Consider the following 24,196-nt stretch of genomic DNA (forward strand, 5'->3'; position numbering starts at 1 on the left):
TGTTTTTAAATTTGATAAAGAAGATGGATGAATTGGTTGTTAATCTAACAAAAGATAAGGAAAAGAGGCATAAACCGACCAATATGTGTTCCAATATTTAGTGTAATAATTATAAAAGACAAGGCTATATTGTAATAAAATGTTCTTTACCATACTAAATGATTGTGCAATATACATTTTGTGGAGATAAGTATGCCACCACTAATTCTTGGAATTTACAAAAGCAACAACAGTTTGGTAATCAGACCATGATTTAATCGACTTCATTGAATATTAATCAAGTCCAGATGGAAAATAGATATGGTTAGAATGGAAATTATTTGAATAAACAAAATTGGAATTTTTAAAATTATAGGTATAACCAAGAATGTGGTCTCAATTCTCAATGTATTGAGTAAAATCAGCAAGTATATTTTTGATATCCACCTATTCAAAAACCAATTTTAGATTCTATAGTACCACTTGGACAATTAAGATTATTTAACCATCCAACCTAGAATATGTCTAGTTGATATATATTAGTAGAAACACCCAATATTCTTAATAGAGTTGGAAGAAGACCACTTTGATGTTATCGTTGTAGGCAGATAGGGAATTATACTAGTGAATGTCCTAATCCAAGGATCAGTGATGAATATGCTCTAATATATAGAAATTATAAGTAGTTGAGACATATATATTAGCAATGCAATGCTCCGTTTAATTTTAATATAAGAGACTAGCAAATCCAGTTGCATAATATGAGAAAGGAAAATAATCAATGACTACAAGATTCTCCTAAAAATTGGATAGAATGTATTCATGTAGTACTTACTAAAGGCCAGCAAAAAGAAAAAGATCCAAATTTACAATTAAAAGTACCAATTGCGAAGGACCATTTCAATCCAATTATAAAAACTCTAGATTCAATACTTGTACCAAAAATATTACCAATGTTGAGACCTCGTCTATCTTTGCAATCTAATAATGTTCCTAGGATTGAGGTATTGGTTCAACTTAAATCAATATCGTTATCTAGGAAGTTTCAAAAGTTATCATATATATTAAAAGATCTTATCATAGATGGACATTTCAACAAAGTTTATTTAGCTATTCTACATTCGAATTCCATAAAAAAAGATATATTATCTCAAGGAGTTAAGTTGAAATCCATGAAAAAGAAGGTGACTCTGGAAATTACTACCAATATGGAATCATATGATATTTTGAAAGATTTGGATGCAATTCAATCCTCTATTACAATGAAGCAACTTGAGGCAGTAGCTTTAGAATGTTGTTTTACATTGAATTCCTTATTAATAAGAAGTAAGTCCCATAATAAAAAAAAAAAATTATGAAATTAGTTTAATTTTTGATCTAGGAGTACCAATTATTGATGTATCTATTGATAGTATTTTTATTTTTGGTGTTCAAGTGGATGGTGGCTCTAGTATGAATCTAATGAATGCCATTACAATAGAGGACTTGGACTAAAAATAATTATTATCTATGACATTGATATTAAAAATGGTAAATCATAGTCACATAAAATCAATAGATATCTTATGTAGTATTGCCATTGTAATTACTAGAATCATATATAAGATTGATTATGTTTTTTTTTGATTACAAAATTTTACATTATCCTATCTAATCTAATTGGGTCGACCATGGCTATATTAAGTCAAAGCTAAGAATGATTGAGGCCATAGAATGTTGACTATTGGAAAAGAAAAAGATAAGATTGTGTTACAAATGTACCTAGTTCAATATCATGAGGAGTCTCAAATTCTAGATTTAGAGGCAAAATCTAACAATGAGGGTCAATTTGATGCAGAATATGATAAAGTTATCAATACAATGCAAGTTGGTGATGATCCACATCATGTGCAGAAGCAAGGCATGTTAAACTAATGTGAAAGATCTGAAAAATATTTAATATATCTAGAAGATATACCAAACTTTGATCATGCTATTGCCGATTACATGAATAAATTTGTAGTTAATAAAGTGAGTATAATAAAACCAAAATTTGATAGTTTTAATTTGCCACATTATATGAAAGATAATGTGCCGAAGAGAAAAATCAAACTAGATATTGTCAAGGAACTTGTGTGCCAATCCTTCAACTTAGGCACCAATAAAACACTAAAGGTTATCTAAGTACACAATGGAATTAACAATATTAAGTTGAAAAATTGAAAAACTTTCTTCCTAAATCATAAATCATCTTTTGTGTGATCATATGTGGATTTGAAAGACATTGTTGCTGAAGTTTGTGAGCATTAAATTATTTTGGAGGAGAATGTTCCACCAGTTCATTAAAGACAACATTGACTTAATCTAAAATATTTTCTTATGGTAAAAGAGAAATTAGACAAACTTCTTGATGTGGATTTTATTTATCTAGTTCTGTACACTGACTAGATTTTACCAATTCTAATGGTACCAAAGAAAAATGAAAAAATCCAAATTTATCAAGATTTTTTTAAATTAAATGCAACTACCAAGAAGGATTATTTTCTTTTATATTTTATAAATAGTATCTTAGATGTGGTAGTCTAGCATGAATGTTGTTCTTTTTTGGATGGATTTTTAGATTCCAATCAAATTAAAATTATAGAAGAAAACCAATTAAAGACTACTTTCACTACGATTTGGACGACCTTTGCTTATAAAGTTATGCCATTTGAGTTATGTAATGCCGCAGCCACGTTTCAAAGGATAATAATGGAAGCTTTTCAAGATCATTTATAACATTCAATAGAGATATTTTTAGATGATTTTTGTACATTTAATACAAAGGCCAATCATTTGGAATGTCTCGATAAGTATTTAGATTACTAAGGCTATAATGGAATCTCATTGAATTTGAAAAAATACTAATTTGAAATACCGTCCAGTAAATTATTGAGACATATTGTCTCATTGGCTGGTATTGCTACTAACTCAAAAAAAGTTACTCATACATTGCCTTTACCAAAGTCTTAAACAGAGACAAGTGTTCGTGATTTTGTTAGTCGTCTCAATTATTATTAACGATTTACTCATTCATTTGCTATCATATATTAGCTTTTAACTAATCTCTTGAAGAAACCCATGTCAAATAGATCTAATTCAATTTCAACTAGAGAATGTACAATTGCATTTGAGAAATTAAAATAAAAATTGGTGTCTATACCAATACTAGTTACACCTTATTAGATGAAACTTTTTCATATTTATGGTCATGCATCTGTATTAAGTCAAAAAGATGAAAAGATTTTAGATTATCCAATATATTATGCTAATTGACAATTAGTTTCACCTGAAAAAAATTATACTACAACTAAATAGGAAGCTTTGGAAATGATTTATTTTGTTTAAAAATTTCAGAATTATTTTTTTGGTTATGACTTTGTGTTTCATATCGATCACGATGCTCTTAAATATACAATTAATAAACCTTAATTGAGTGGATACATTGCTTGATGGATATTACTACTTCAATAATTTAACTTTATTATCATTTTCAAACCAGCAAAAAAAACATGCCAATATGGACCATATGTTCCATTTATCCAATATATTGGATAATGAGCCTATTAATGATGCACTACTTGATGTGGAATTATTTGCCATTGACATGATTATATCCAATTATAATAAATTGATTCAATATTTGATATTCCAAACATTTCTACCTACCTATTGTGAGAAACTTAAGAAATGCTTGATTTTCAAAAAGAGCATTGTATACAATGATTGCTGATGCTTTGTATAAGTAAGGGTAGGATGGAATTTTATGCCCTTGTATCTTCCAAAGTGAAGTGCATACCTGTCATGGACATACATTGGAAGATTCTTTGAATATTCTTCTAGAATATTCTCTAAAGATTCTCTAAAGATTCCTTTAGAAGGTTCTAGAAGATTCTTAGAATATCCCCTAAAGATTCTCTTAGAAGGTTCTAGAATATTCTTAGAAGGTTCTAGAATATTCTGATAGATTCTAGGAAGTTGCTCGAGAAGTTTCCTAATTAGTAGAAGTTGTTGGAGAAGCGTCTTAGTTAGCGGAAGTAGCTCGAGAAGCTTCCTATTCAGTAGTATATATAGGAGTCGAGGCTGAAGGGTTCTTCAGTCTCGACAACACATCTCTTGGAGTTCTAGTTCACCTTTCTGGTGTTGTTCTTGTACTCATCTGATTAATCCAGTTCTTCTTGAACTTCTTGTCTAGTTTTCTTGTCTGTATTTTGTATTCGTGACAGTTTGTCGAGACTGCATTTTCACTGGTATCAAAGCTAGTTCTTTCTTGTTAGAGAGTGGATTACCCCTCTTCTTGAAGGTGTGCTAGTGTTTTAGAGGTTGCGGATTACCCTCCTCTAAACTGATATCTCTTCTTTCTCAATATTGGAGCCTTATTCTTCTTGGAGAGAGTGGATTACCCCTCATCTTGGAGTCTTAAGGCGTTTTAGAGGTTGCGGAGTACTCTCCTCTGAACCAATATTGTCCTCTTGTCAAAACTCTTTTTTCTTCTTTCTGAAGGTTAGCCGAAGGTTAAGACGTTAATATGGCTGAAAGTTTGGAATCCAAACTAGACGCCATCATAAATGTTCTTACCTCATTGTCACATAGGACAACAGAGATCGAAGGAGTCATGGTAGGACTCCATAACAATGGAGCATCTAGGATAGCGCCATCTAAAGCATATCAGCCTCAAACTTATGCGCCAGAAGAAGCAGTTCTACCTTCAGTTCAACAAGATCGAGTAGTCCTACAACGAAAGGAGCCTCGAGTTAATCTTCCGGATAAGTTTGATGGAACTCGTTCCAAGTTTCGAGGTTTTGTCAACCAAATCAGGTTGATAACAATTTTACAGCCCGAACGTTATCCGACGGAGGAAGCGCGTGTTGGGCTTGTTGGAACCTTGCTTACAGCACAAGCTCTGTCTTGGTTTACTCCCTTATTTGAGAAGCGATCGCCAATCCTAAGCAACTTTGAAACGTTCTTGGAGGCGTTTGCAGAAGCATTTGGCGAGCATGATAAAGTTCGATGGGCTACAACAAAGATCCGATCGCTACGACAAGGAACACGCTCTACATCAGTCTATGCCTCGGATTTCTGACAATTGGCAAGTGACATTAATTGGGGTGACGAGGCGTTGGTGAGTCAGTTTTATTGGGGCTTGAAGGATGATGTGAAGGACTTGCTGTTATCTCTTCCTGATCCTCAAACGCTCAACGAAGCCATTAGCCAAGCTGTAAAGTGTGACAACCGCCTATTCCAGCATCGCCAAGACCAACGTCTAAGACACCAAATGACTCGTTACGACGTGACTATGTCTGCAAATAGCTTAAACTCACATTCGGAGGCAACAGACATACAAATCGACACGGCGCGTGTCCGATCTCTTACTCCAACAGAGAAGAAACGGCGTATGGAGGAAGGGTTATGTTTGTACTGTGGAGAAGAAGGTCACAAGGTTGGAAATTGCCCAAAGAAGCAAAATTGGCACCCTGTCAAGACTAGAAGTGCGATGATTCCGGAAAACAACGACGCCCAGCCACAGTAGGAACCGTGCGGCTGGACAATCTAATATCACGACAACAATCAGGTTCCTCCTTCTCTGTCCAACCTGCCCGTTGTTTTACAATTCCTTTGTTTTTAGGCCCTCAAAAACAAAAAACTTTAGCTTTATTGGATTCGGGGGCATCTACTTGTTTTTTAGATGAAGAGTTTGCTAAACGCCACAAGATCCGTTTAGTACAGAAGTCCAAACCTGTTCACGTAGAGGTGATAGATGGACGACCCTTATTGTCAGGCAACGTTACCCACGAATCAGAACCTATAGAAGTGGTGTTTAAGGACCATAGTAGTCACGTTGTTTTTAATATTATTAGAACCCCATCAAGCCCTGTTATCCTTGATCTTTCTTGGTTAGAAGATCATAATCTGTCCATTGATTGGAGGCTACGAAGGATAACATTTCCTAAAAAAATAATAATAAACCTGTTGGTAGAACCTACATGAAGAAATCCATGTTTATTGGAGCGAGAGCGTTCCTAAGATCGTCCAAGGAAGGCGCACCATTTGTCATTTATGCAGCTCCAACTGGCGGCGAGAATATCTCAACATCGAATATACCAGAGCAATATAGGGATTTTGAAGACGTGTTTCAGAAGAAGAACGCCAATATACTGCCAGAACATCGACCATATGATTGCGCCATAGACTTGGAGGAAGGAGCGCAACCACCTTTTGGTCCAATATACAACCTATCGCAGACGGAGTTGGCAGAATTGCGGAAGTACATCGATGAGAATCTAGCCAAGAATTTTATTCGACATTCAAAGTCGCCAGCTGGAGCACCAATCCTATTCGTGAAGAAAAAGGATGGCTCACTGCGGATGTGCGTGGACTACCGAGGACTCAACAAGGTGACCAAGAAAAATCGCTATCCCTTACCTTTGATCTCTGGCTTCTTAGATCAACTTGGACGTGCAAGGATTTTTACAAAGATTGATTTAAGAGGAGCCTACAACCTTGTGTGAATCAAAGAAGGAGATGAATGGAAGACAGCCTTTCGTACAAGGTATGGCCATTTTGAGTACAATGTCATGCCTTTTGGTCTTACCAATGCTCTAGCGGTCTTTCAGCATATGATGAACGACATCTTTCGGGAGTACCTCGATGACTTTTTTGTCATCTATCTGGATGATATTTTGATATTTTCCAAGAATGAAGAAGAACATGAGAAGCACGTTTGTTTGGTTCTTGAAAAACTACGCGAACGAGGACTCTACGCCAAGTTGGAGAAGTGTCAATTTCACCAGAATGAGATGGAATTTTTGGGTTTCATTGCGACTACATAGGACTTGAAGATGGATCCAAAAAAGGTAGAAGCAATTATATCTTGGAAAGTTCCGAAGACGGTTAGAGATGTTCAATGTTTTCTTGGATTTGCTAACTTCTATCGGATCTTCATCAAGAATTATTCTCAAGTTGCTGCACCACTCACGCGTCTAACAAGCAAAGACAAGCTCGAATGGGAATCACAAGCAGCAAAAGCATTTCAAGATCTCAAGACGGCATTCACTACGGCTCCAATCTTGGTACACCCTGACTTTGCAAAGGCTTTCTATTTAGAGACCGATGCTTCAGATTTTGCTTTGGGAGCTGTGCTTTCACAGATGGGCATAGACAAGAAGCTTCACCCAGTTGCGTTCTATTCACGGAAGTTCTCTGCTGCTGAGATCAACTACGAGATCCACGACAAAGAGCTACTTGCTATAGTGGATGCCTTCCAAGAGTGGCGTCACTTCCTCGAAGGAGCTGCACATCCAGTGACTGTTTATACGGACGACAAGAATTTGGAGTACTTCATGACAGCTCGAATTTTGAATCGTCGTCAAGCTCAATGGAATATGTCTCTATCACGATTTGACTTTATTATCACCTACCGCCCTGGAAAACAGCAAGGATTATTTGACGCATTATCGAGGAGATCGTATCTTGCGCCAAAGGCTGGAGAAGCAGCGTTTGATCAACAATGTACAACATTGTTGAAACCAGAAAAATTCAGGATTTTTGCTACTGTTGCAACTATCGATGACGGCTTCCTCAGCGAGGTACGTACTGCGACCATTGAGGATTCTATAGCTCTTGACATCAAACAACGTGCCGATAATGACAAGTTTAAGGTGGAGGGAGATCTTCTGTATTTTGAGGAGCGGTTGTATATCCCAAAAGGACCAACTCGACTCCGAGTACTTCAATCTCGCCACGACTTTCCAGCTGCAGGACATTTTGGATTCAACAAGACTTTGGAGCTCATTTCACGAGATTTTTGGTGGCCCCAAATGTGGAAGGATGTGAAGGAATTTGTCCTTTCTTGTGATGTTTGTTCAAGATCCAAGATCCCTCGACATCGTCCATATAGACTTCTCCAGCCATTGCCTATTCCGCACCGACCATGGTCTTCAGTTTCTATGGACTTCATTACGGACCTACCGCCATCGAATTCATTTGACAGCATCTTTGTTGTGGTGGATCGATTTACAAAGATGGTGCATTTCGTGCCTTGCAAGAAAACATCGTCAAGTGAAGACACCGCAAGACTCTTTCTTGATAACATATATCGTTATCATGGCCTACCAGATGATATCGTGTCGGATTGAGGTACTCAGTTTGTATCCAAGTTTTGGAGGTCCCTCTTTGAGATATTGAAGGTGGATATTAAGCTCTCTTCGCCTTTTCATCCTCAAACTGACGGTCAAACGGAGCGGGTGAATCAAGTTTTGGAGCAATATTTATGATGCAGCATCAACTATCAACAAGATGATTGGACTGCATATCTACCGCTTGCTGAGTTCGCATACAACAACACTCTTCATGCGTCAACTCAACAAACACCATTCTTCTCCAACTACGGATACCACCTCAAGCTCGAGTTATTGAGTTCTTCAGCAAATAACAACCTAGCAGTTGAAGGATTTGTGAAGCAACTATCGGAGCTTCAAGCGACGTTGAAGCTTCAATTGCAATCTGCCCAAGAGAGTTACAAGGCATCTGTAGATAAATATCGAAATGAGGCGCCTACTTTTAAAGTTGGAAGTAAAGTATGACTTCTTCGACGGAATATCAAGACCAAGCGGCCATGTGACAAATTGGACTATCGGAGATTAGGGCCATTTGTTATCGGGAAGCAGATCAATCCGGTGGCATATCGTTTGGAGTTACCAGCTACTATGAAGGTACATCCAGTCTTTCACGTGTCTTTGTTGGAATCTTATCGAGAGTCAGCTTTTCCCCAAAGAGTACAAAGTCCGCCACCAAGTATCGAAATTGAAAACCATGAGGAATACGAGGTGGAAAAGGTACTAGATTCACGGTGTAATAGGAGAAAATTGGAGTATTTAGTGCATTGGAGTGGATACGACATCAATGAACGAACGTGGGAGCGTGCCGAAAATCTTGCCAATGCGCTAAAAAAGGTACAAGAATTTCATCAACGATATCCTCATAAACCTAAGCCGATTCAACGATAGCTTCTTGCTGAAGCTTGCTCATCAAGTAGCATAAAAAAGGAGGAGGGCACCTCCAAAACCCATAGTTCGATAGTGTAGAACTTTGTTAGCAACTATAGTTTGCTCTCATCATTTTAGCCTTTAGACATGGATAGTCAAGATACTACACTTGTTATGTCATCTCAAGCGACTAGCTCACGAAGACGACCGCGAGATGAAGAACCGCCTGCACCACGACGACGTCGGAGGATACCGAGCAACAGATCGCTAGTAATTGTATTTGAGGTCGAGCCTGCCTACGACGGTCAGCCAGAAGGTGTGTTTGGAGGACAGTTTCACAATGAAGACACAGAAGTCCACGCTTGGTCAGAGGTTGAAGGTGTTGGTCACTACCGTTGGCTCCAAGGGCCGATGAATCATTTGCCTCGCGAACAACAATTGGAATTCATAGCGGATGTGATGCGACAGATTTTCATTTTCTTGCGTTGGTATTGACTGATAACAACATTGCTTCTCGGAGACCTCGAAGCTAGAAGAGGAGGTGATGTCATGGACATACATTGGAAGATTCTCTAAAGATTCTTTTAGAAGGTTCTAGAAGATTTTTAGAATATTCCCTAAAGATTCTTATAGAAGGTTCAAGAATATTCTTAGAAGGTTCTAGAATATTCTGATAGATTCTAGGAAGTTGCTCGAGAAATTTCCTAATTAGTAGAAGTTGTTGGAGAAGCGTCCTAGTTAGCGGAAGTAGCTCGAGAAGCTTCCTATTCAGTAGTATATATAGGAGTCGAGGCTGAAGGGTTCTTCAGTCTCGACAACACATCTCTTGGAGTTCTAGCTCACCTTTCTGGTGTTGTTCTTATACTCATCTGATTAATCCAGTTCTTCTTGAACTTCTTGTCTAGTTTTCTTGTTTGTATTTTGTATCCGTGACAATACCATATTAAAAGGCTGCCATTTTAGTAGTTATGGTGGACATTTTGTCAAAGCTAGTATTGCTTGTATAGCTTTAATGGCTAATTATTGTTAGCCAACAATGTTTTTGGATGCACACTAATATGTTCAACATTGTGATCCTTGTCAATGAATTGGTTGACCTACTCAAACTTTTGCCATACCATTGGTACTAATTTTAGTACAAACACCGTTTAAAAAATGTGGTATTGATTTATTAGCATCAATCGCTCCAACCTCACGTAGTGGTCAGAGAAGATATGTTTTTATAGCTACCGATTATGTAACAAAATAGATTGAGGCAGTGGCAACAAAAATTGATAATGCCAATATAGTAGGCTCATTTTTATATAAAAATATTATCACTTGGTTTAGGTGTCTCAAAGAATTGGTTAGTGATCAAAGAATCTATTTTATTAATTCTATAATTGTAACCTTGATAGATAAATATGAGATCAAACATCAAAAAATAATCTCATATTATCCTAGGGCCAATAGGTAAATTGAAAAGACCAATGGTATTCTGTGCAAAATATTAACTAAAAAAGTATCTAATGTAAGAATAGATTAGGATATTAAGTTGTTTGTTGCATTGTGGCTATATCGTATTGTATATAAAGTGACTACCAATTCCATACCATTTCAATTGATATACAGACAAGAGGCAGTAGTACCAATTGAATAAAAAGTGTAAAGTTTTAGAATTGCATTGTTGGAAGAAAAAGAGCTTGCCTTGAGAAAGTGCCAGGCTTTTGGCTAATACTAAATTCTTAATTAATCATAAGATAAAAAATACTCGAAGATTATTTATAATTTTATTTTTATTCCTTTCCGTAATATTAAACATAGTAGCAATAAACATCAAATTCTAAGCCTCTAATAATAGTAAAAGTTGTAGCAATAAATAATAATTATTAAACCTCCAATAATAGTAAAAATTGTAGCAATAAGTAATAATTATTAGACCTCTAGTAATGGTAAAAGTTGTAGCAATAAATAATAATTACCAAAATTTTAATAATAGTAAAATTATAGTAATAAATGATAATTATTAGACCTCCAATAATAGTAAAATTAATCAATAATTTTTAAATCTTTCATAATTTCCAAAATCCTTTTTGTAGTAGTAAAATCCTTGTAATACCAAAATTCCTTCAATACCAAATCCCTTTGATGCATTGAACTTTAAAATTTGATAATTCTCAATCCAATTATTAGATTGAGCTCAAATTATCTAAGAAGTAAGGTAGTACCTTTAACTCTTTTATATCCAATTTTCAATCGTCAATTCTTTATAAAACTCTAGATAACACAATTTCACTAGCACGGCCTTTACATGTTGACTTACAAACACCTATTTCTTGATTTTGCAATTTCTTACAAAACCAATACTCAAATGACATGATTTTTTTTTATAGCTTCTCAATATTATAACTACACCTGTAGTATGTTTGAGCAAAAATTTATTCAAAAATGCTCAAAAAAAAATGGCTCAAAACATAACCATCAATAATTCAATTTACTTACTACCTTAATTTGCAAGCTCTAACTTCGACTAACTATTTCTTCCTCACTTCAGATCTGATTTTATCAAATTTTATACAATAGTTGAAGTCCTTTAAGTCAGCTTTCTATTAGTCATGACTTATAGCCAAAGAAAGTGAAGATCCTCTTATCTTTGCCTTATCTATCCACACAAACGGCCTAAGGCGACAATACTATAATATCAATACTCATATCTTTCTACATCTTTCATATTAAATAACCTTAATACTTCTTCTTTTATTTATAAAACTTACACAAGTTATTTAAGATTTCTATAAACCATGAAATTCTATAGAAAATAACTCATTATTTTTTAAGGTTATTATTAAATAACATCAATATAATAACCTTTATTTTTACACTATGAATAAATTACAACATGATAGCATTGGATGAACATCTTGGCAACAAGGAATCCTTCCAATGTCAGTTTGCACAATTAGAAAAATTAGATGAAATTAGAACTACGTCTCTTCTCACTATAGAAGCTATGCAATGTTGACATAAGAATTATTATGATAATAAATTATGCCCTAAAGCATTCTTGCCCAATGATCTAGTACTTCTTTATAATAGCCAATTTAACAATTTTTTGGAGAAATTTCAAGTCCATTGGCATAGATTATATTGTGTAGCAGAAGGTTTTTCTAATGATTCAATACAATTAGAAAATTTTATGTATATCCAATTTAATATATATATCAATAAAAATCAATTACAACTTTATTATATATAAAATTAGAACGAATTTTAAAAATTAAATTTGAAAAAAAATAAAAAATAAAAAAAAAATACTTATTTGTTTATGATAGATTTTCTTGAATTATAGTGTATGATAGATAGTAAAGATGGCTGATGGTTAGTTTTGGATCCTAATACCAACTAGTAAGAATAATCAGAAGTAGGATTACGATAAACAAGATTAAGGATTCTTGATCCATATCTCAAGTAAAAGATTAGAAGCGAGGCACACAATGGCAATTGTCTTCAATATTTCATATATTATAGTTTGGAGCATACCAATTTGGAGTATAGGGTTTTCTTTAGTAAGCAAGAATTGAGTGTCAATGTGAGCAAAGAGTGTGACAAGCAAGTATTCCATAATGTAGATAGAAAGATTAAAGAGAGCTATAGATAGAGAAGAAAGTTGTCATAATATGAGAGCTAAGAATAGTTTAAGATCGCCATCTCTAGCGGTTCTTATTAATATATAGCCAATGAGATTGGAATTCTGCTCGAACACACAAAAGTAGAGAGATTTTCAAAATATGCAGTTATATCAGTTTCTGTGATGGTTTGATGATTTGCTACCAATTGGTGTAGAATTTTTGGAAGAATACATAACCAATTATGACCTTGAAGATGGTTTGAGTGTTGTCAAAGAGATTATTTATAAAATCGGTGAAATTATCTAACAAAAGATATTACACCTCCCAATTGGTGAGTTTGTAGTGGATATTAAAGCATTTAGTGATTTCAAATCGAGAAGCTATTTTAAAGGTGGAATGTTGTCATTCGAGAGGAATCAAGATTAGCAAATGGCACAAGCACTTATTCTAGAGCTTATAGAATAGATGTGTTTAGTTCAAAAGCGGTTAGGTTTAAATCAACACACCATATCCAAATGGCTATTATTTGTTGTAGTAGGAATATTAGAAGATATGGTATTTAATTGGGCAACTTTTATAGCAATTAAAATCCATGCAGAGATGGGAGCCAAGCGAAAGATGAGAAAGTTTGTATCTTTGTTTTGCTTCAATTATGTTTAGTCCATAATTGCATATATATTGAGTCAAATACCACCAGTTAGAGAGAAAAATATGCCCTCTCTAGTGTCTAAATAAAAGTGTTCAGAGTTTAACGGCACTGACAGCTAATCTAAAGGTCGTAGTGCACAAAATTAAAAAATCAAGTAACTCATTGAGTCGAAATGCTATATCAGAGATTCTACTAGAGTGAGTTCTAATTTATTTGGCAATCAAGGTAGAGGTTGAAGTTCTAGTTTTGATGGACATCAACTAGTTAGCATTTCTACATGATAGAATACCGGAAAGAGTGAATCTCAATGATGTCATATTAACTTAGATTTCTCAATTACAGCTTATGATGAGTAAACTTGATGAGAAGAGACAATTAAGGCAATAATTGGAAGCAAATAAGAAAGAGCTACTGAAGCAAAGCCATCGAATTAAGAAACAAGATCAAATTATGTAAAAAAATCCAAGTTGCAATTGGAGTGTAAATTTGGGAAGCAACAAGAAGCTTGAAAAAAAGAAAAAGAATATATTCAACGTATCATGGAAGTCCAAAGGCAAGACCTAATACAGATTTCAAGTACATCAATATTAGAATAAGAGAAGGCGACATGTTAGTTGAAAATGAAATAAAAAAAGATAGCATTACTTGAACAAAAAAAAAAAAATATTAAGTGACTAATATAAAATTGAAATAAAAAAAATACTAGCAAAAATTGAAAACTTGAAGGTTGTAGTGATAAAATTGAAGGTTGATTTAGCCAGTATTGGTCAGTCATAGATGTCTACTCTATCTATTTCAATAATTGATGAATTAAAAGAGAAGGTGAAGCATCACCAACACTATTTGGAAGCAAAAGTTGTCAAGATTCTTCAGTTGGAGGCTCAAGTTTGTGAATTGAGAGCATATAATGAAGTCTTATCAATCCAATTGAAGAGACAGCCAATGGAAGTATAAGAAGAAGATGAAGACTTCTTATTAAAACCAAAATTAGTAGAACCATCTTTGGAGAATATTGAGATTGATCAATCTAGCAAACCAAAGAATTAGAGATTTTGTAAATATTCCATTGAAGAAGTTTGTTTCTACCAATTTTATATTTGCAAAGACATTGCATAGTTAGAAATAGAGCTATGTAGAACAAATAGGATTTTTTTGTTTTACAATATCAAGTATGTAAGGTTAAAAAAAAGCTAATAAATTAATGAATAGATAGTTTAGAAGGGAGGAAGGATGATATAGTCAAAAAAAGTAATTATCATTGGTTATGTAATGGATGGCATTTTGAAGAAAGCATAAGTAGTTTGAAGAAGAAGTAGATAGGTCTAGACTGTAATAGTTATGAGCTAGGGTAAGCTTAGTGCTACCTCTTTGTTCTTTGTTTTCTTTGTTGAATAAGACTAATAGATAATTTTTAAATATTATGAAGTAATATTTTGGAATGAAAGAAAGATTTGATATTGATGATATTAAATGAAAAATTAAAATTATTATATGTTAAATTATAAGTAGAGGATTAGAAAGTCAATAATAGAAGATGTTTTTGAAGTATGGATATAATTGAAAGAATTATAATACATTGAATATTGAGATTCAAGAAGATGTATGTAGAGTCTAGAATTGTGTAAAGCAAATTAATGGGAATGATAGTTAGTTTGGAAAATTCTAGTAATTGGATTATGGAATGTTTTATGCAATCTTTTAAGATAGTATAGTATAACCTATTATTGTCATAAGTTTGGAGAGGAGAAGAAACAATGCATACATAAGATAGAATTATCAATTGCAATATTTTCTTTGATATAATACAAAAGACATATAGCATTCTTGGGTGTTTTAGTTGATCAAGGGACAATTAATTGTGTGATCTTAATGTGAAAATTCATGTGGATAGTCTTTTTTCATGTTTAAATCCTCCAATATGGATTAATTCCAATTAGATTAGTCTAGAATAAATAAAATCATAATTCATTGAATTAATATATATATATATATATATATATAATGAATATTTTTTATATTTAATTATTTAAATAATTTTTTATATTTTAATATTTTAAATCATAATATTTTCTTTTATTATTAAAAAATAACTACCAAGATTTATTTTTAACACTAGCAATGAAAATTTTAAATATAAATATTATTTTTTTGGAGATCGTATAAAAAATGTGATATTTTTTTTACTAAAGATCTTATATTATTTTTTAAAAAAAATTGTCGTGTAAAAAAATTTTAAAATAAATTTTCTTAATATAAAAATATAATTATGTTAATAAAAACTTTAAAATTATTATTACTTGGTCCATTTTGCAAACTGAATCTATTAACTAACTAAGATAATTTTATATTTTAATAGGTATATTATTTAGCATTCATAATTATAGTCTCAATATTAATATTAGATAAATATACTTAAATCATAGATGTAGCTTTAAAAAAAATCATATAAAAGACATAAATTTATCAATGTTAATCATTATTTATAACATTAAATCAAAAACCCGTAAGACTTTGAAATAAATTAGTATGAGTAAAAAACTTCTCTTTCTTTGGCTCCTCTCACCAATTCATGTCATTTTTTACTTTCTTACAGTTTCAATCATATACACAACAATAAGAAAAAAATCATAAAATCATAAATTTAAAAAGTATTACTTCAATCATATGTTTTTTATGATATGTATTTTTAGAAAGAATCAAATGTTAATAAATAATTTAAGATTCAATAGTTTTTTTACTTAAATATCCAACATAAATATTATTCATAACAAAAAAAATCTAAAATTTACAACTTCAGACACTATTTGTCTCTAATATGGTAACAAATGACACAACTCACCTAAATTACATACAAAGATAGAAATAAATTTATCTAACTTAGTTCAATAAAGTTTTATTTTATGAATTTTATTCTATATTTTTTGTTGTGATGTTTAAGTATTCTTGAATTTTACGATATTTAGATTTTAAACCACAAGACCATATATTTTTTCAGATATTTAATCAGAAATTTATTTTTATATACAATTTATAATTTTCTTTTAAATTTTGAAAAATATTCTTTATAATTTTTAGAAAAAACACCTCTTACAATGCCTAAAGTATTGGCACAATTACAATTAAATTCAACTATTCTAAAGACGAATAGGTTTTTTAAATTTTAATTTAAATTTGGAGATTATTATCTATAATAGAAAAAAATAATAGGAATGTATTTAAAATATATTTATAAAATTAGTAGTAATTTATTATAAACTAGATTTGCTTTTATATTAATAGACTTTTTTTAAATCTAATGTGTTTAAAAAGAAGACATTCATTTAACATCTATTTATTTTACATACATGTTTCTTTAATTATAAATTAATGTAATGTATTATAAATTTAAATTTATATTATAGTTATCTAAAATAATTTATTTGAGATAATATTTTTCTATTCAAAGCAATATTAGTACTAGTGCAAAAACTCAAATCTTAACTATATTTGAATAAGATAATACAATTCATACATCTTTTAACACTAAAGGCAGACATTGCCAATTATAAAGTGTATTTTCTATTATTGATTTAAGTATATTTTATTTTCTTCTTGTGTATTATTAATGGTATTATTTCACTAATATTAATATCCATGTCTTCTTCTACATCCAAATTAGTCTTTACAATCTTAACAATAACTTCACATTTTATACTTAGACTATTTTGTAAATTCTATAGATAAGTTTTTGATATTTTTTAAGATTATCTTGTCAAGCCTTTTATTTTTGTTTGCTTCTTTTTTACTAAGCTGACATAGCATACACAATATGGAAGACAAGATCAATTAGATTTAAGTCATACAAAATAAGATATTTTCAATTAATTCTATTTTAATATAAAATTTATTTCATTTCTACTTTAAACTTGGACAAAAATTATATATGCTACGTTTAATTTACAAAATAAATTAATATTAGCTACAAAACATTTAATAATGAGATTTTAAAGTTATTGTTTGTCTTTAAATATGTTTTTAATTATTGATATTTTTCTACTTTTGAGACAAATTAATATTGGTATGTCACTAAAATATACTAGAATATATATATATATATATATATATTTTTTTTTTCTTTTTTATTTTAAAATAATTCTATTTCACCTTTGGTCAAAGAAATACATTAGTTTTTTACTCCAATTTAACAAATGTGGCGCTCTTTAATCATTTGATTTTTTTAAATCTTAGTTTAAAAATAATTCCTAATCTATATAATATCTATAAAATATTGATATACTCTTTATTCTAATTCATTTTTAAATTCTTCTAATTTCAATTCTTTGCTTTTTTTTATTCAAGATCTACACTTGTTGTAAATATTCTATTATAGTATTCTATGTAGTTACATCATAAAACTTTATAAAAATTCCACATACCATGATATAGTCTTATATGTAAGATTTTCTTATACAATCCTAGAAAATTTGAATATTATTTATAAAGCCTTTATAACTTATAATGATTTATATTAGCATCTTACTGCAAAGAAAGTTTGTAATTCCATTCTCAAAAATTTTCTCATAAAAGTTGGTTTTTACTTTATATTATTATTTTTAAAAATAGATAAAATTATAATTTTAAAATTTAAATATGTATAATTTAAATTATTTTTTATTTTTTAAAACTTTAATTTTATTGAAATAATAATCTAAAAAAGATTTGAACTATTGTAGTACATTTTCTTATAACATAAAATAAACTCACTTTATCTTTATTTTGCACCAATAATTTCTTATAATTTTTTTAGCTTTAAATAAATAATATTGAAAAAAAATCCAAATCATTCTATTTAAAGATTTTAGAGTATTTAGTAAAAAAATTATTTTATGTTTGAAACAACTAATAAAATATGGTATTATTATTTCTAAACAGTTTTTTTTATATTTATTTCTAATTTATTTTAAATATAAATTTATATTTATATAAATATAGAAATAAAAGTAAAAATATATTATCCTTTGTATATAATTACTCACACACACACACACACACACACATATATATATATATATATATATATATATATTCAAAATAATTTTTTTAGTATCTTAATCATTTTTGGCTAAAAATATAAAAATAAACACAAAAATATAACCAAAACTTGTTACAATTTTCTTATATGTATTTTATTTTTTTTAAAATAATTTGTAATAATTTTATGTACTTATATTTTAATTAAAAATATGTATTTTTTATACAATAAAAATATTTTATAATAAAAGATAAACCAAAGACAATAGGGAATAAAAGATAAATGTGCTGAAATTAAAATAATGGAATTTATAATATATTCACATATTTTTAGAAGTTGATGATATCTTTTAACATGTACAAAAGATATTACATTTTTTTATATATTATATATTCAACTATTCTAGCTAAGAGTTTTTTAATTTATTGAAAATAATTATAAAAAATAAATATATAAAATATTAAATTATGTTATTAAAATATTTTTTAACATCTTAATTTTAATTTTCTATTAAAATTAATAATAAATATACATAAGTAATTTATAATTAAATATCTAATTAATATTATAAAATTTTACTTCAATTTTTATCTATTAATTTGGTATTTAGAAAACAAGCCTAAATAGCATAATTAAAATAAGGAAAAAGAATATAATAACTATCATAATTTATAATAATCTAACATGATTTTAATTTTAGTTTAATCTAAGTGCTTCCTTCAACTACACAATTTTTTAGCATAGACTTTAGACTTCTTTTATAGGTATAGAAATAGTGTTTTTGTAGTTGACATTGGTAATGTGTAAAATTCCCACGTTAAGAGTGTTGATAAGCTTGTAAAGATTTGAAATAGTTGCAAATCTATTCTAACATCCACCAAATGTAGCATCCATGATTTTTTTCTTCTAATTTCAAACAACTTATTAAATCCACAAATCAAATAGAGGAGGATAATTTGCAATCTGTAATGTCAAATGAACATTTGCACAAAGTTGTTCTGATAAAAAAAAATCAAGATTTAGAAAAAAAAGAATATTAATTCAAAGATAAATAATTCAAGGTTTCATTATTTGTTGAGTTACAGAAATTTAATCCAAACAAGTCGAGGTCATCTCAAGGAACGCCGAGGCATCGCTCATCAGACACATCTCATTAGCAACTTTCTGCTTTTAGGCACAATTATCGGTGCCAAGGTGTCAGCTTATCACCCTCTTCTGCCACGTTTTCCCTGGTGTGTCAGATATCGATGTGCTACTGAACCTGGTTCTATCAATTTTTGTGACGCTGTTTTTGAAGTCCACATTGGAGTCTCTACCAAGAATGAGGCACTGTCTCGAGAACAAACTTGTGATGAGAGTCGTTCACGATACGAACTGGACAGCCAATAGTTGTCTCGCCTAGTATTGATTAGATATACATTTTGCCTTTATCTCCCATTTATTGGCGTTTACTCGTGGCAATGATCTGTGGATTTCTCCGTGAACAAGTAAATATAAAAATGCAAGACCTAATGTAAGCGTGAAATATGTCTCCAGTTTCAGCCCATTCACAGGGATTCCAACGATCAGGCCACCAGAGGACTCAGTTTTAAGATTCCACCAACACAAATCAAACCACCTTCAATTCATTCTTGATTTAGTAGCTTTATTGGGTTTGACGATTGATTGAGTGACAAAGTGACGGTGACTTGACCATAATAATACAAGGCAGAATCAGCAGTCTCTAGTTGGCAGATTAGGAATCCGCCATTGTACAAATCTGGCATTCGGAACTTCTGCGAGGTGCGTTGAGCCAGTCGGCTTGTCCAGGAACTCGGCGGTTATTAAGTGACTAATCAAGCCTAAGCCGCACATGCATATCCACGACCTCCTCACCAGACTTTCCTGCTTGGGTTCCAGTGCAGATGTGTATTTGGGGTGATTTCACAACACCATGTATGAAATTCAGTGGGAACTCCTTCTCGGGTGCACGTGTAAAGCACTCTACAGTTGTCATCGGCATTAGGAAATAACATGTGATGGTGTTTTCCAGGACGAGAGCGTTGATACTATTTCATTACTTTCTTCTCTAAACTCCCAGCTTGGCTTCCTCTCATAACAAGAACTCGAAGACCGGAAGCAATTGATCTTCAAAGCGGGAATAAAAAGCAAAACCATATTCTCCGTCACTATCTATAATTTGTGCATATTAGGAAAGAGAGGGAGATCGACCGCGGAATCCCAATTTGATGCCGCACAAAGTGTGGAGATGGTGGCACGTTCGAATGGGGATGAACGAGCTTCACAGTTCAAGGTAATGGAACGCCTCACGAAGCTCCTCGTCGTCGTTGCCATCATCGTCCTGCCCAACCCTTTGCGCTTGCTTATACGGTAGCAGATAATAGTGGCTACGGTCTCTCATGTGCCAAGATCACCGCCACTGTAGCCGCACGTTTTGAGGTGTGCAGGGTTGCGACATTGCAGTTTGCTTAGAAATGACGAGGGATGAATGCACCTGTCCTGCCGACGTCGCGCTGCAGCATCATGGTTCGCCACGACATGCAGGGCGTGTGAGAACAAGGCGACTTAGTGTCAATGGCCTCAGTGCCCAAGCGAAGCTGGAAGGTAACGTCGACGGAGGGACCGCCGTGCCTCTCCTCTCCTCCCAAATTCTTACATGATGGGGGAAAAACCTAGATGGCGCAGTGGTGCTGCTAAGGGGAACCTTGGAGCGATGGCGGTGTCATGGAGGTTGGTGTGGGCCGTCATGCTAAGTGGCTCGCTGCTCTGCTATGTCATGGTGTTGATGGGATCTGCCTCGTGCAGGTCAAACGTGGGGTTCGAGGGTTCTGATGCCCGAAATTTTGCCAACTCCGGGAAACTTTCGACAAATGGTGCCGATGGGGTGGATCTGGCACTGTGGTCTGGGGATGTTCGAGATCTTTCCACGGCATGGAACCGGCTGTGTTATGGATCTAAGCCGCCGCAGAGGATTAATATCGCATTATTCGTGAAGAAGTGGCCTACTGGTGGTACGCCGGGAGGATTGGAGCGCCACGCCATGACGTTGCATCGGGTGCTTGCGGACCGCGGTCACGTTGTGCATGTGTTTACGATGAGGCAGCCGGGTGCAACTACAAGTGACGAGGATGAGGAAGCTCAGGAGGAGCAACGGCATCCCAACATGCACTTACATTTCGTGAAGCCGAACGCAGGAGGTGGGTTCGATCACAGCAGAGCGTGGGAGAAGTTCTCTGAGATAAATGCTACCCATCCTTTTGATATTGTGCACTCAGAGAGTGTCGCGTTGCCTCACTGGCGGGCGCGCGAAATTGAGAAGCTTGCCGCATCGTGGCATGGAATAGCCTTCGAGGTCATTCACAGTGATATCGTACAGGACCTGATTCGCAAGCCTGGAGAGCCTCGTTCTCAAGAGCTATCGCAGAGTATGGGCGGGCGCTTGGCACGGGTCGCAGACGAAGTGCGATTCTTTCCTAGTTACAAGCACCATGTTGCAACTAGTGACTACGTTGGGGACGTACTGCGCACGATCTATGAGCTTCCTCTACAGAAGGTACATATTATTCTCAACGGCGTCAACGAGCAGGAGTTTCGTCCAAACCCCTTTGCAGGAGCTGCGTTCAGGGCGAAGTACGTGTTTTTTCCTCCTTGCTCTCTTTCATTTTTGTTCTGTCTTCTGTGAGTGAACTACCTTATTAAAGTCCCAAAATCCGATTCCATTCAAATTTCTTTTTTTAATGCTGGATTGACCACTGGTTGGTTGATGTCTCACAAGCTCTTTCATTCTGTTTCTCAAGCGTCTTTCTCGCAACAGGATTTTAGTTAATTATCAGAGTTAGGGTTCTGAACCTAATCATCAGTCTGTCCAGCGACCCATCAGTCAGTCGAGCATTCAATCATCGATGCCACCTGACGTTCAACACTGTCTTCATAAAACTAATTTGAAATAGGTATGGGGTCCCGGAGAATGCGAGTCTGGTGCTTGGAGCTGCTGGACGATTGGTGCGAGACAAGGGTCATCCACTCCTATTTGAGGCATTCTCTGAAATCCGGAAGAAGCACAAGGATGTGTATTTGTTAGTAGCGGGATCCGGGCCGTGGGGTGATCGTTACGAGGAGCTTGCGCCGAATGCAAAAACCCTTGGGCCTCTGACGCCCTTGCAGCTTGCAGATTTTTATAATGCGGTTGACATCTTCGTGAATCCGACCCTTCGATCTCAAGGGCTGGATCACACCCTTTTGGAAGCAATGCAATGTGGTAAACCACTACTGGCCACCCATTTTTCAAGTATCGTTTGGAGTGTCATAACCGATCCGACATTCGGTTACACCTTTTCTCCCAACGTCGAATCGCTTGTCGCAGCACTCGAGCAGGTTGTCACAGATGGAAAGGAAAAGTTGTGGGAGAAAGGCCAGACGTGCCTTGCATACGCCTCCAAAATGTTCACAGCCAAGAAGATGGCATCCGCTTACGAGCGCCTCTTCCTTTGTATGACAAACGAGACCCATTGCATGTATCCCTTACCCATCGACGAACAGGAATGCCGCTCGAGGAAACATGGAAGACGTGCTCTTTTATAATGTCATCGTCGGAATTTCGGAGTGTAAAAATTAAAATCTCTGTTCTGAGACGTAGCGCGATTTTTTGATTTGATTTACAGTTTCTTTCATTTTCATTTTCATTTTCAAACTAGGAATTGATGGCTTAGTCTTGTTAGTAGACTCAGTGTACGGATTTTACTAGTTTACATCTCTCGATGGGTACACTCTGCGACTTTAGTTGCATCTCAAATTTTGAAGCAAGGTTTAGACCTGGGGATTATTAAGCTGATTTGCTTTCTGTGCATTTTGGTGCCTAAATGAGGTATACGACATGAGCAATTCGGAAATGAGCATATAGATTTCAGAGTTTTTTGGTACGTAGCGTAAAGAACTATCCACATCCGTTGCTCTCCGATACATGAAGTACGCTATAAGGCAGGCAGAGACTATTCGGACGTTTGGACTGATCTAATGGCCCCCGACAGACAGCTCTCCTCTAAGAGACTGCGGAAAGTAATGGCTATCTCTGCAGCATGGAGTCTTCTGGGCGTTTAATTAAACTTCAGAGAGCAACAAATGTCATGAATAATGACAATGTGTAACTATTTTTACAGTAACCATTGCATGTTTAATTTTCAGTTTTGCAGTTGAATGTGTATCCAGAGAATTCCTAGTATCCGAGGGCAATATGGTTTTCTTCCGGTTTGAGATCGCAACTAGCTACCAGTATTACTCATGTAATAAAACTTTCCTGCGCCCTAAAAATGGAGGTACTCTTGAAAGACGAGGATGAAATGATTGATGCACCGGTATAATTGTAACTCAAATGTGCCAGTCTAGTAACACTCAAATTCACTGAAAATTACCGATGTATCCGTTTCGTCTCCGGGGTCAGCGGTTCTTCAACATCTCCACACTGCCTTCAGCATCGGCAATACGGCTCGTTTCGACAGTGACAATTCCCAGTTGTCTCTAACCTTCTACTTCCGCAGTGCAGTTTATGAGAAAACGGTCAATTGAAAAGATGATTCTGTCAAATAGTAGGGAATAGGACCTGGTGAATTATTTCACACGAATCACCATGAAACAGAAGTAGACTATTCGATTTCTTGTTAGGAGTCTTGAAACAAATAGGGCAAATAATGTTAAAGTGATGCGGATTCACAGTCGGGGCAACTGGATGTTCAGTCAGAGGGTCTTAGATGTCTTGGACTTAATCGACCCACCAGGTGAAGCGGAGTAGCAGGTCAGATTACATACTGACAAAACATCGGTGCGAGTAGATTCTATAAATAAAGTGCAGTGATCCTATGCATCAAGTAAAGCCGCGTTCTATTATCAGGAACTGGACATTTATTGATACCAGCTGAACTATGCCTATTCCCTTCTTATCTGAGCTAGTTGG

The 24,196-nt window shown here is 33.8% G+C and overlaps 1 protein-coding gene across 2 annotated transcripts; it reads left to right on the top strand.

The window, feature by feature from the left end:
- Positions 1-19,705: 19,705 nt before the first annotated feature.
- Positions 19,706-23,429, top strand: LOC112278158 (uncharacterized). Of its 2 annotated transcripts, XM_024511323.3 has the most exons (3): positions 19,706-20,542; positions 20,697-21,879; positions 22,200-23,429. In XM_024511323.3, exons 2-3 carry the CDS (start codon positions 20,906-20,908, stop codon positions 22,828-22,830), a joined length of 1,605 nt encoding a protein of 534 aa, XP_024367091.1. In that variant the 5' UTR covers positions 19,706-20,542; positions 20,697-20,905; the 3' UTR covers positions 22,831-23,429. The 2 variants fall into 2 exon arrangements, with proteins under 2 accessions (XP_024367091.1, XP_024367090.1); XM_024511322.3 differs by lacking the exon at positions 19,706-20,542 and having other exon boundaries at positions 20,586-21,879.
- The last annotated feature ends 767 nt before the right edge of the window (positions 23,430-24,196 follow it).

This window comes from Physcomitrium patens, chromosome 26, assembly GCF_059467195.1.
Source record: "Physcomitrium patens ecotype Gransden chromosome 26, ASM5946719v1, whole genome shotgun sequence".
NCBI lineage: Eukaryota > Viridiplantae > Streptophyta > Bryopsida > Funariales > Funariaceae > Physcomitrium > Physcomitrium patens.

What these genes read in the sequence shown, in the direction of transcription:
- LOC112278158 (XM_024511323.3), top strand. Translation starts at nt 20,906, where the DNA reads ATGATGGGGGAAAAACCTAGATGGCGCAGTGGTGCTGCTAAGGGGAAC. An exon ending in GGAGCTGCGTTCAGGGCGAA is followed by an intron (nt 21,880 to 22,199) that starts GTACGTGTTTTT and finishes AATTTGAAATAG; the next exon opens with GTATGGGGTCCCGGAGAATG.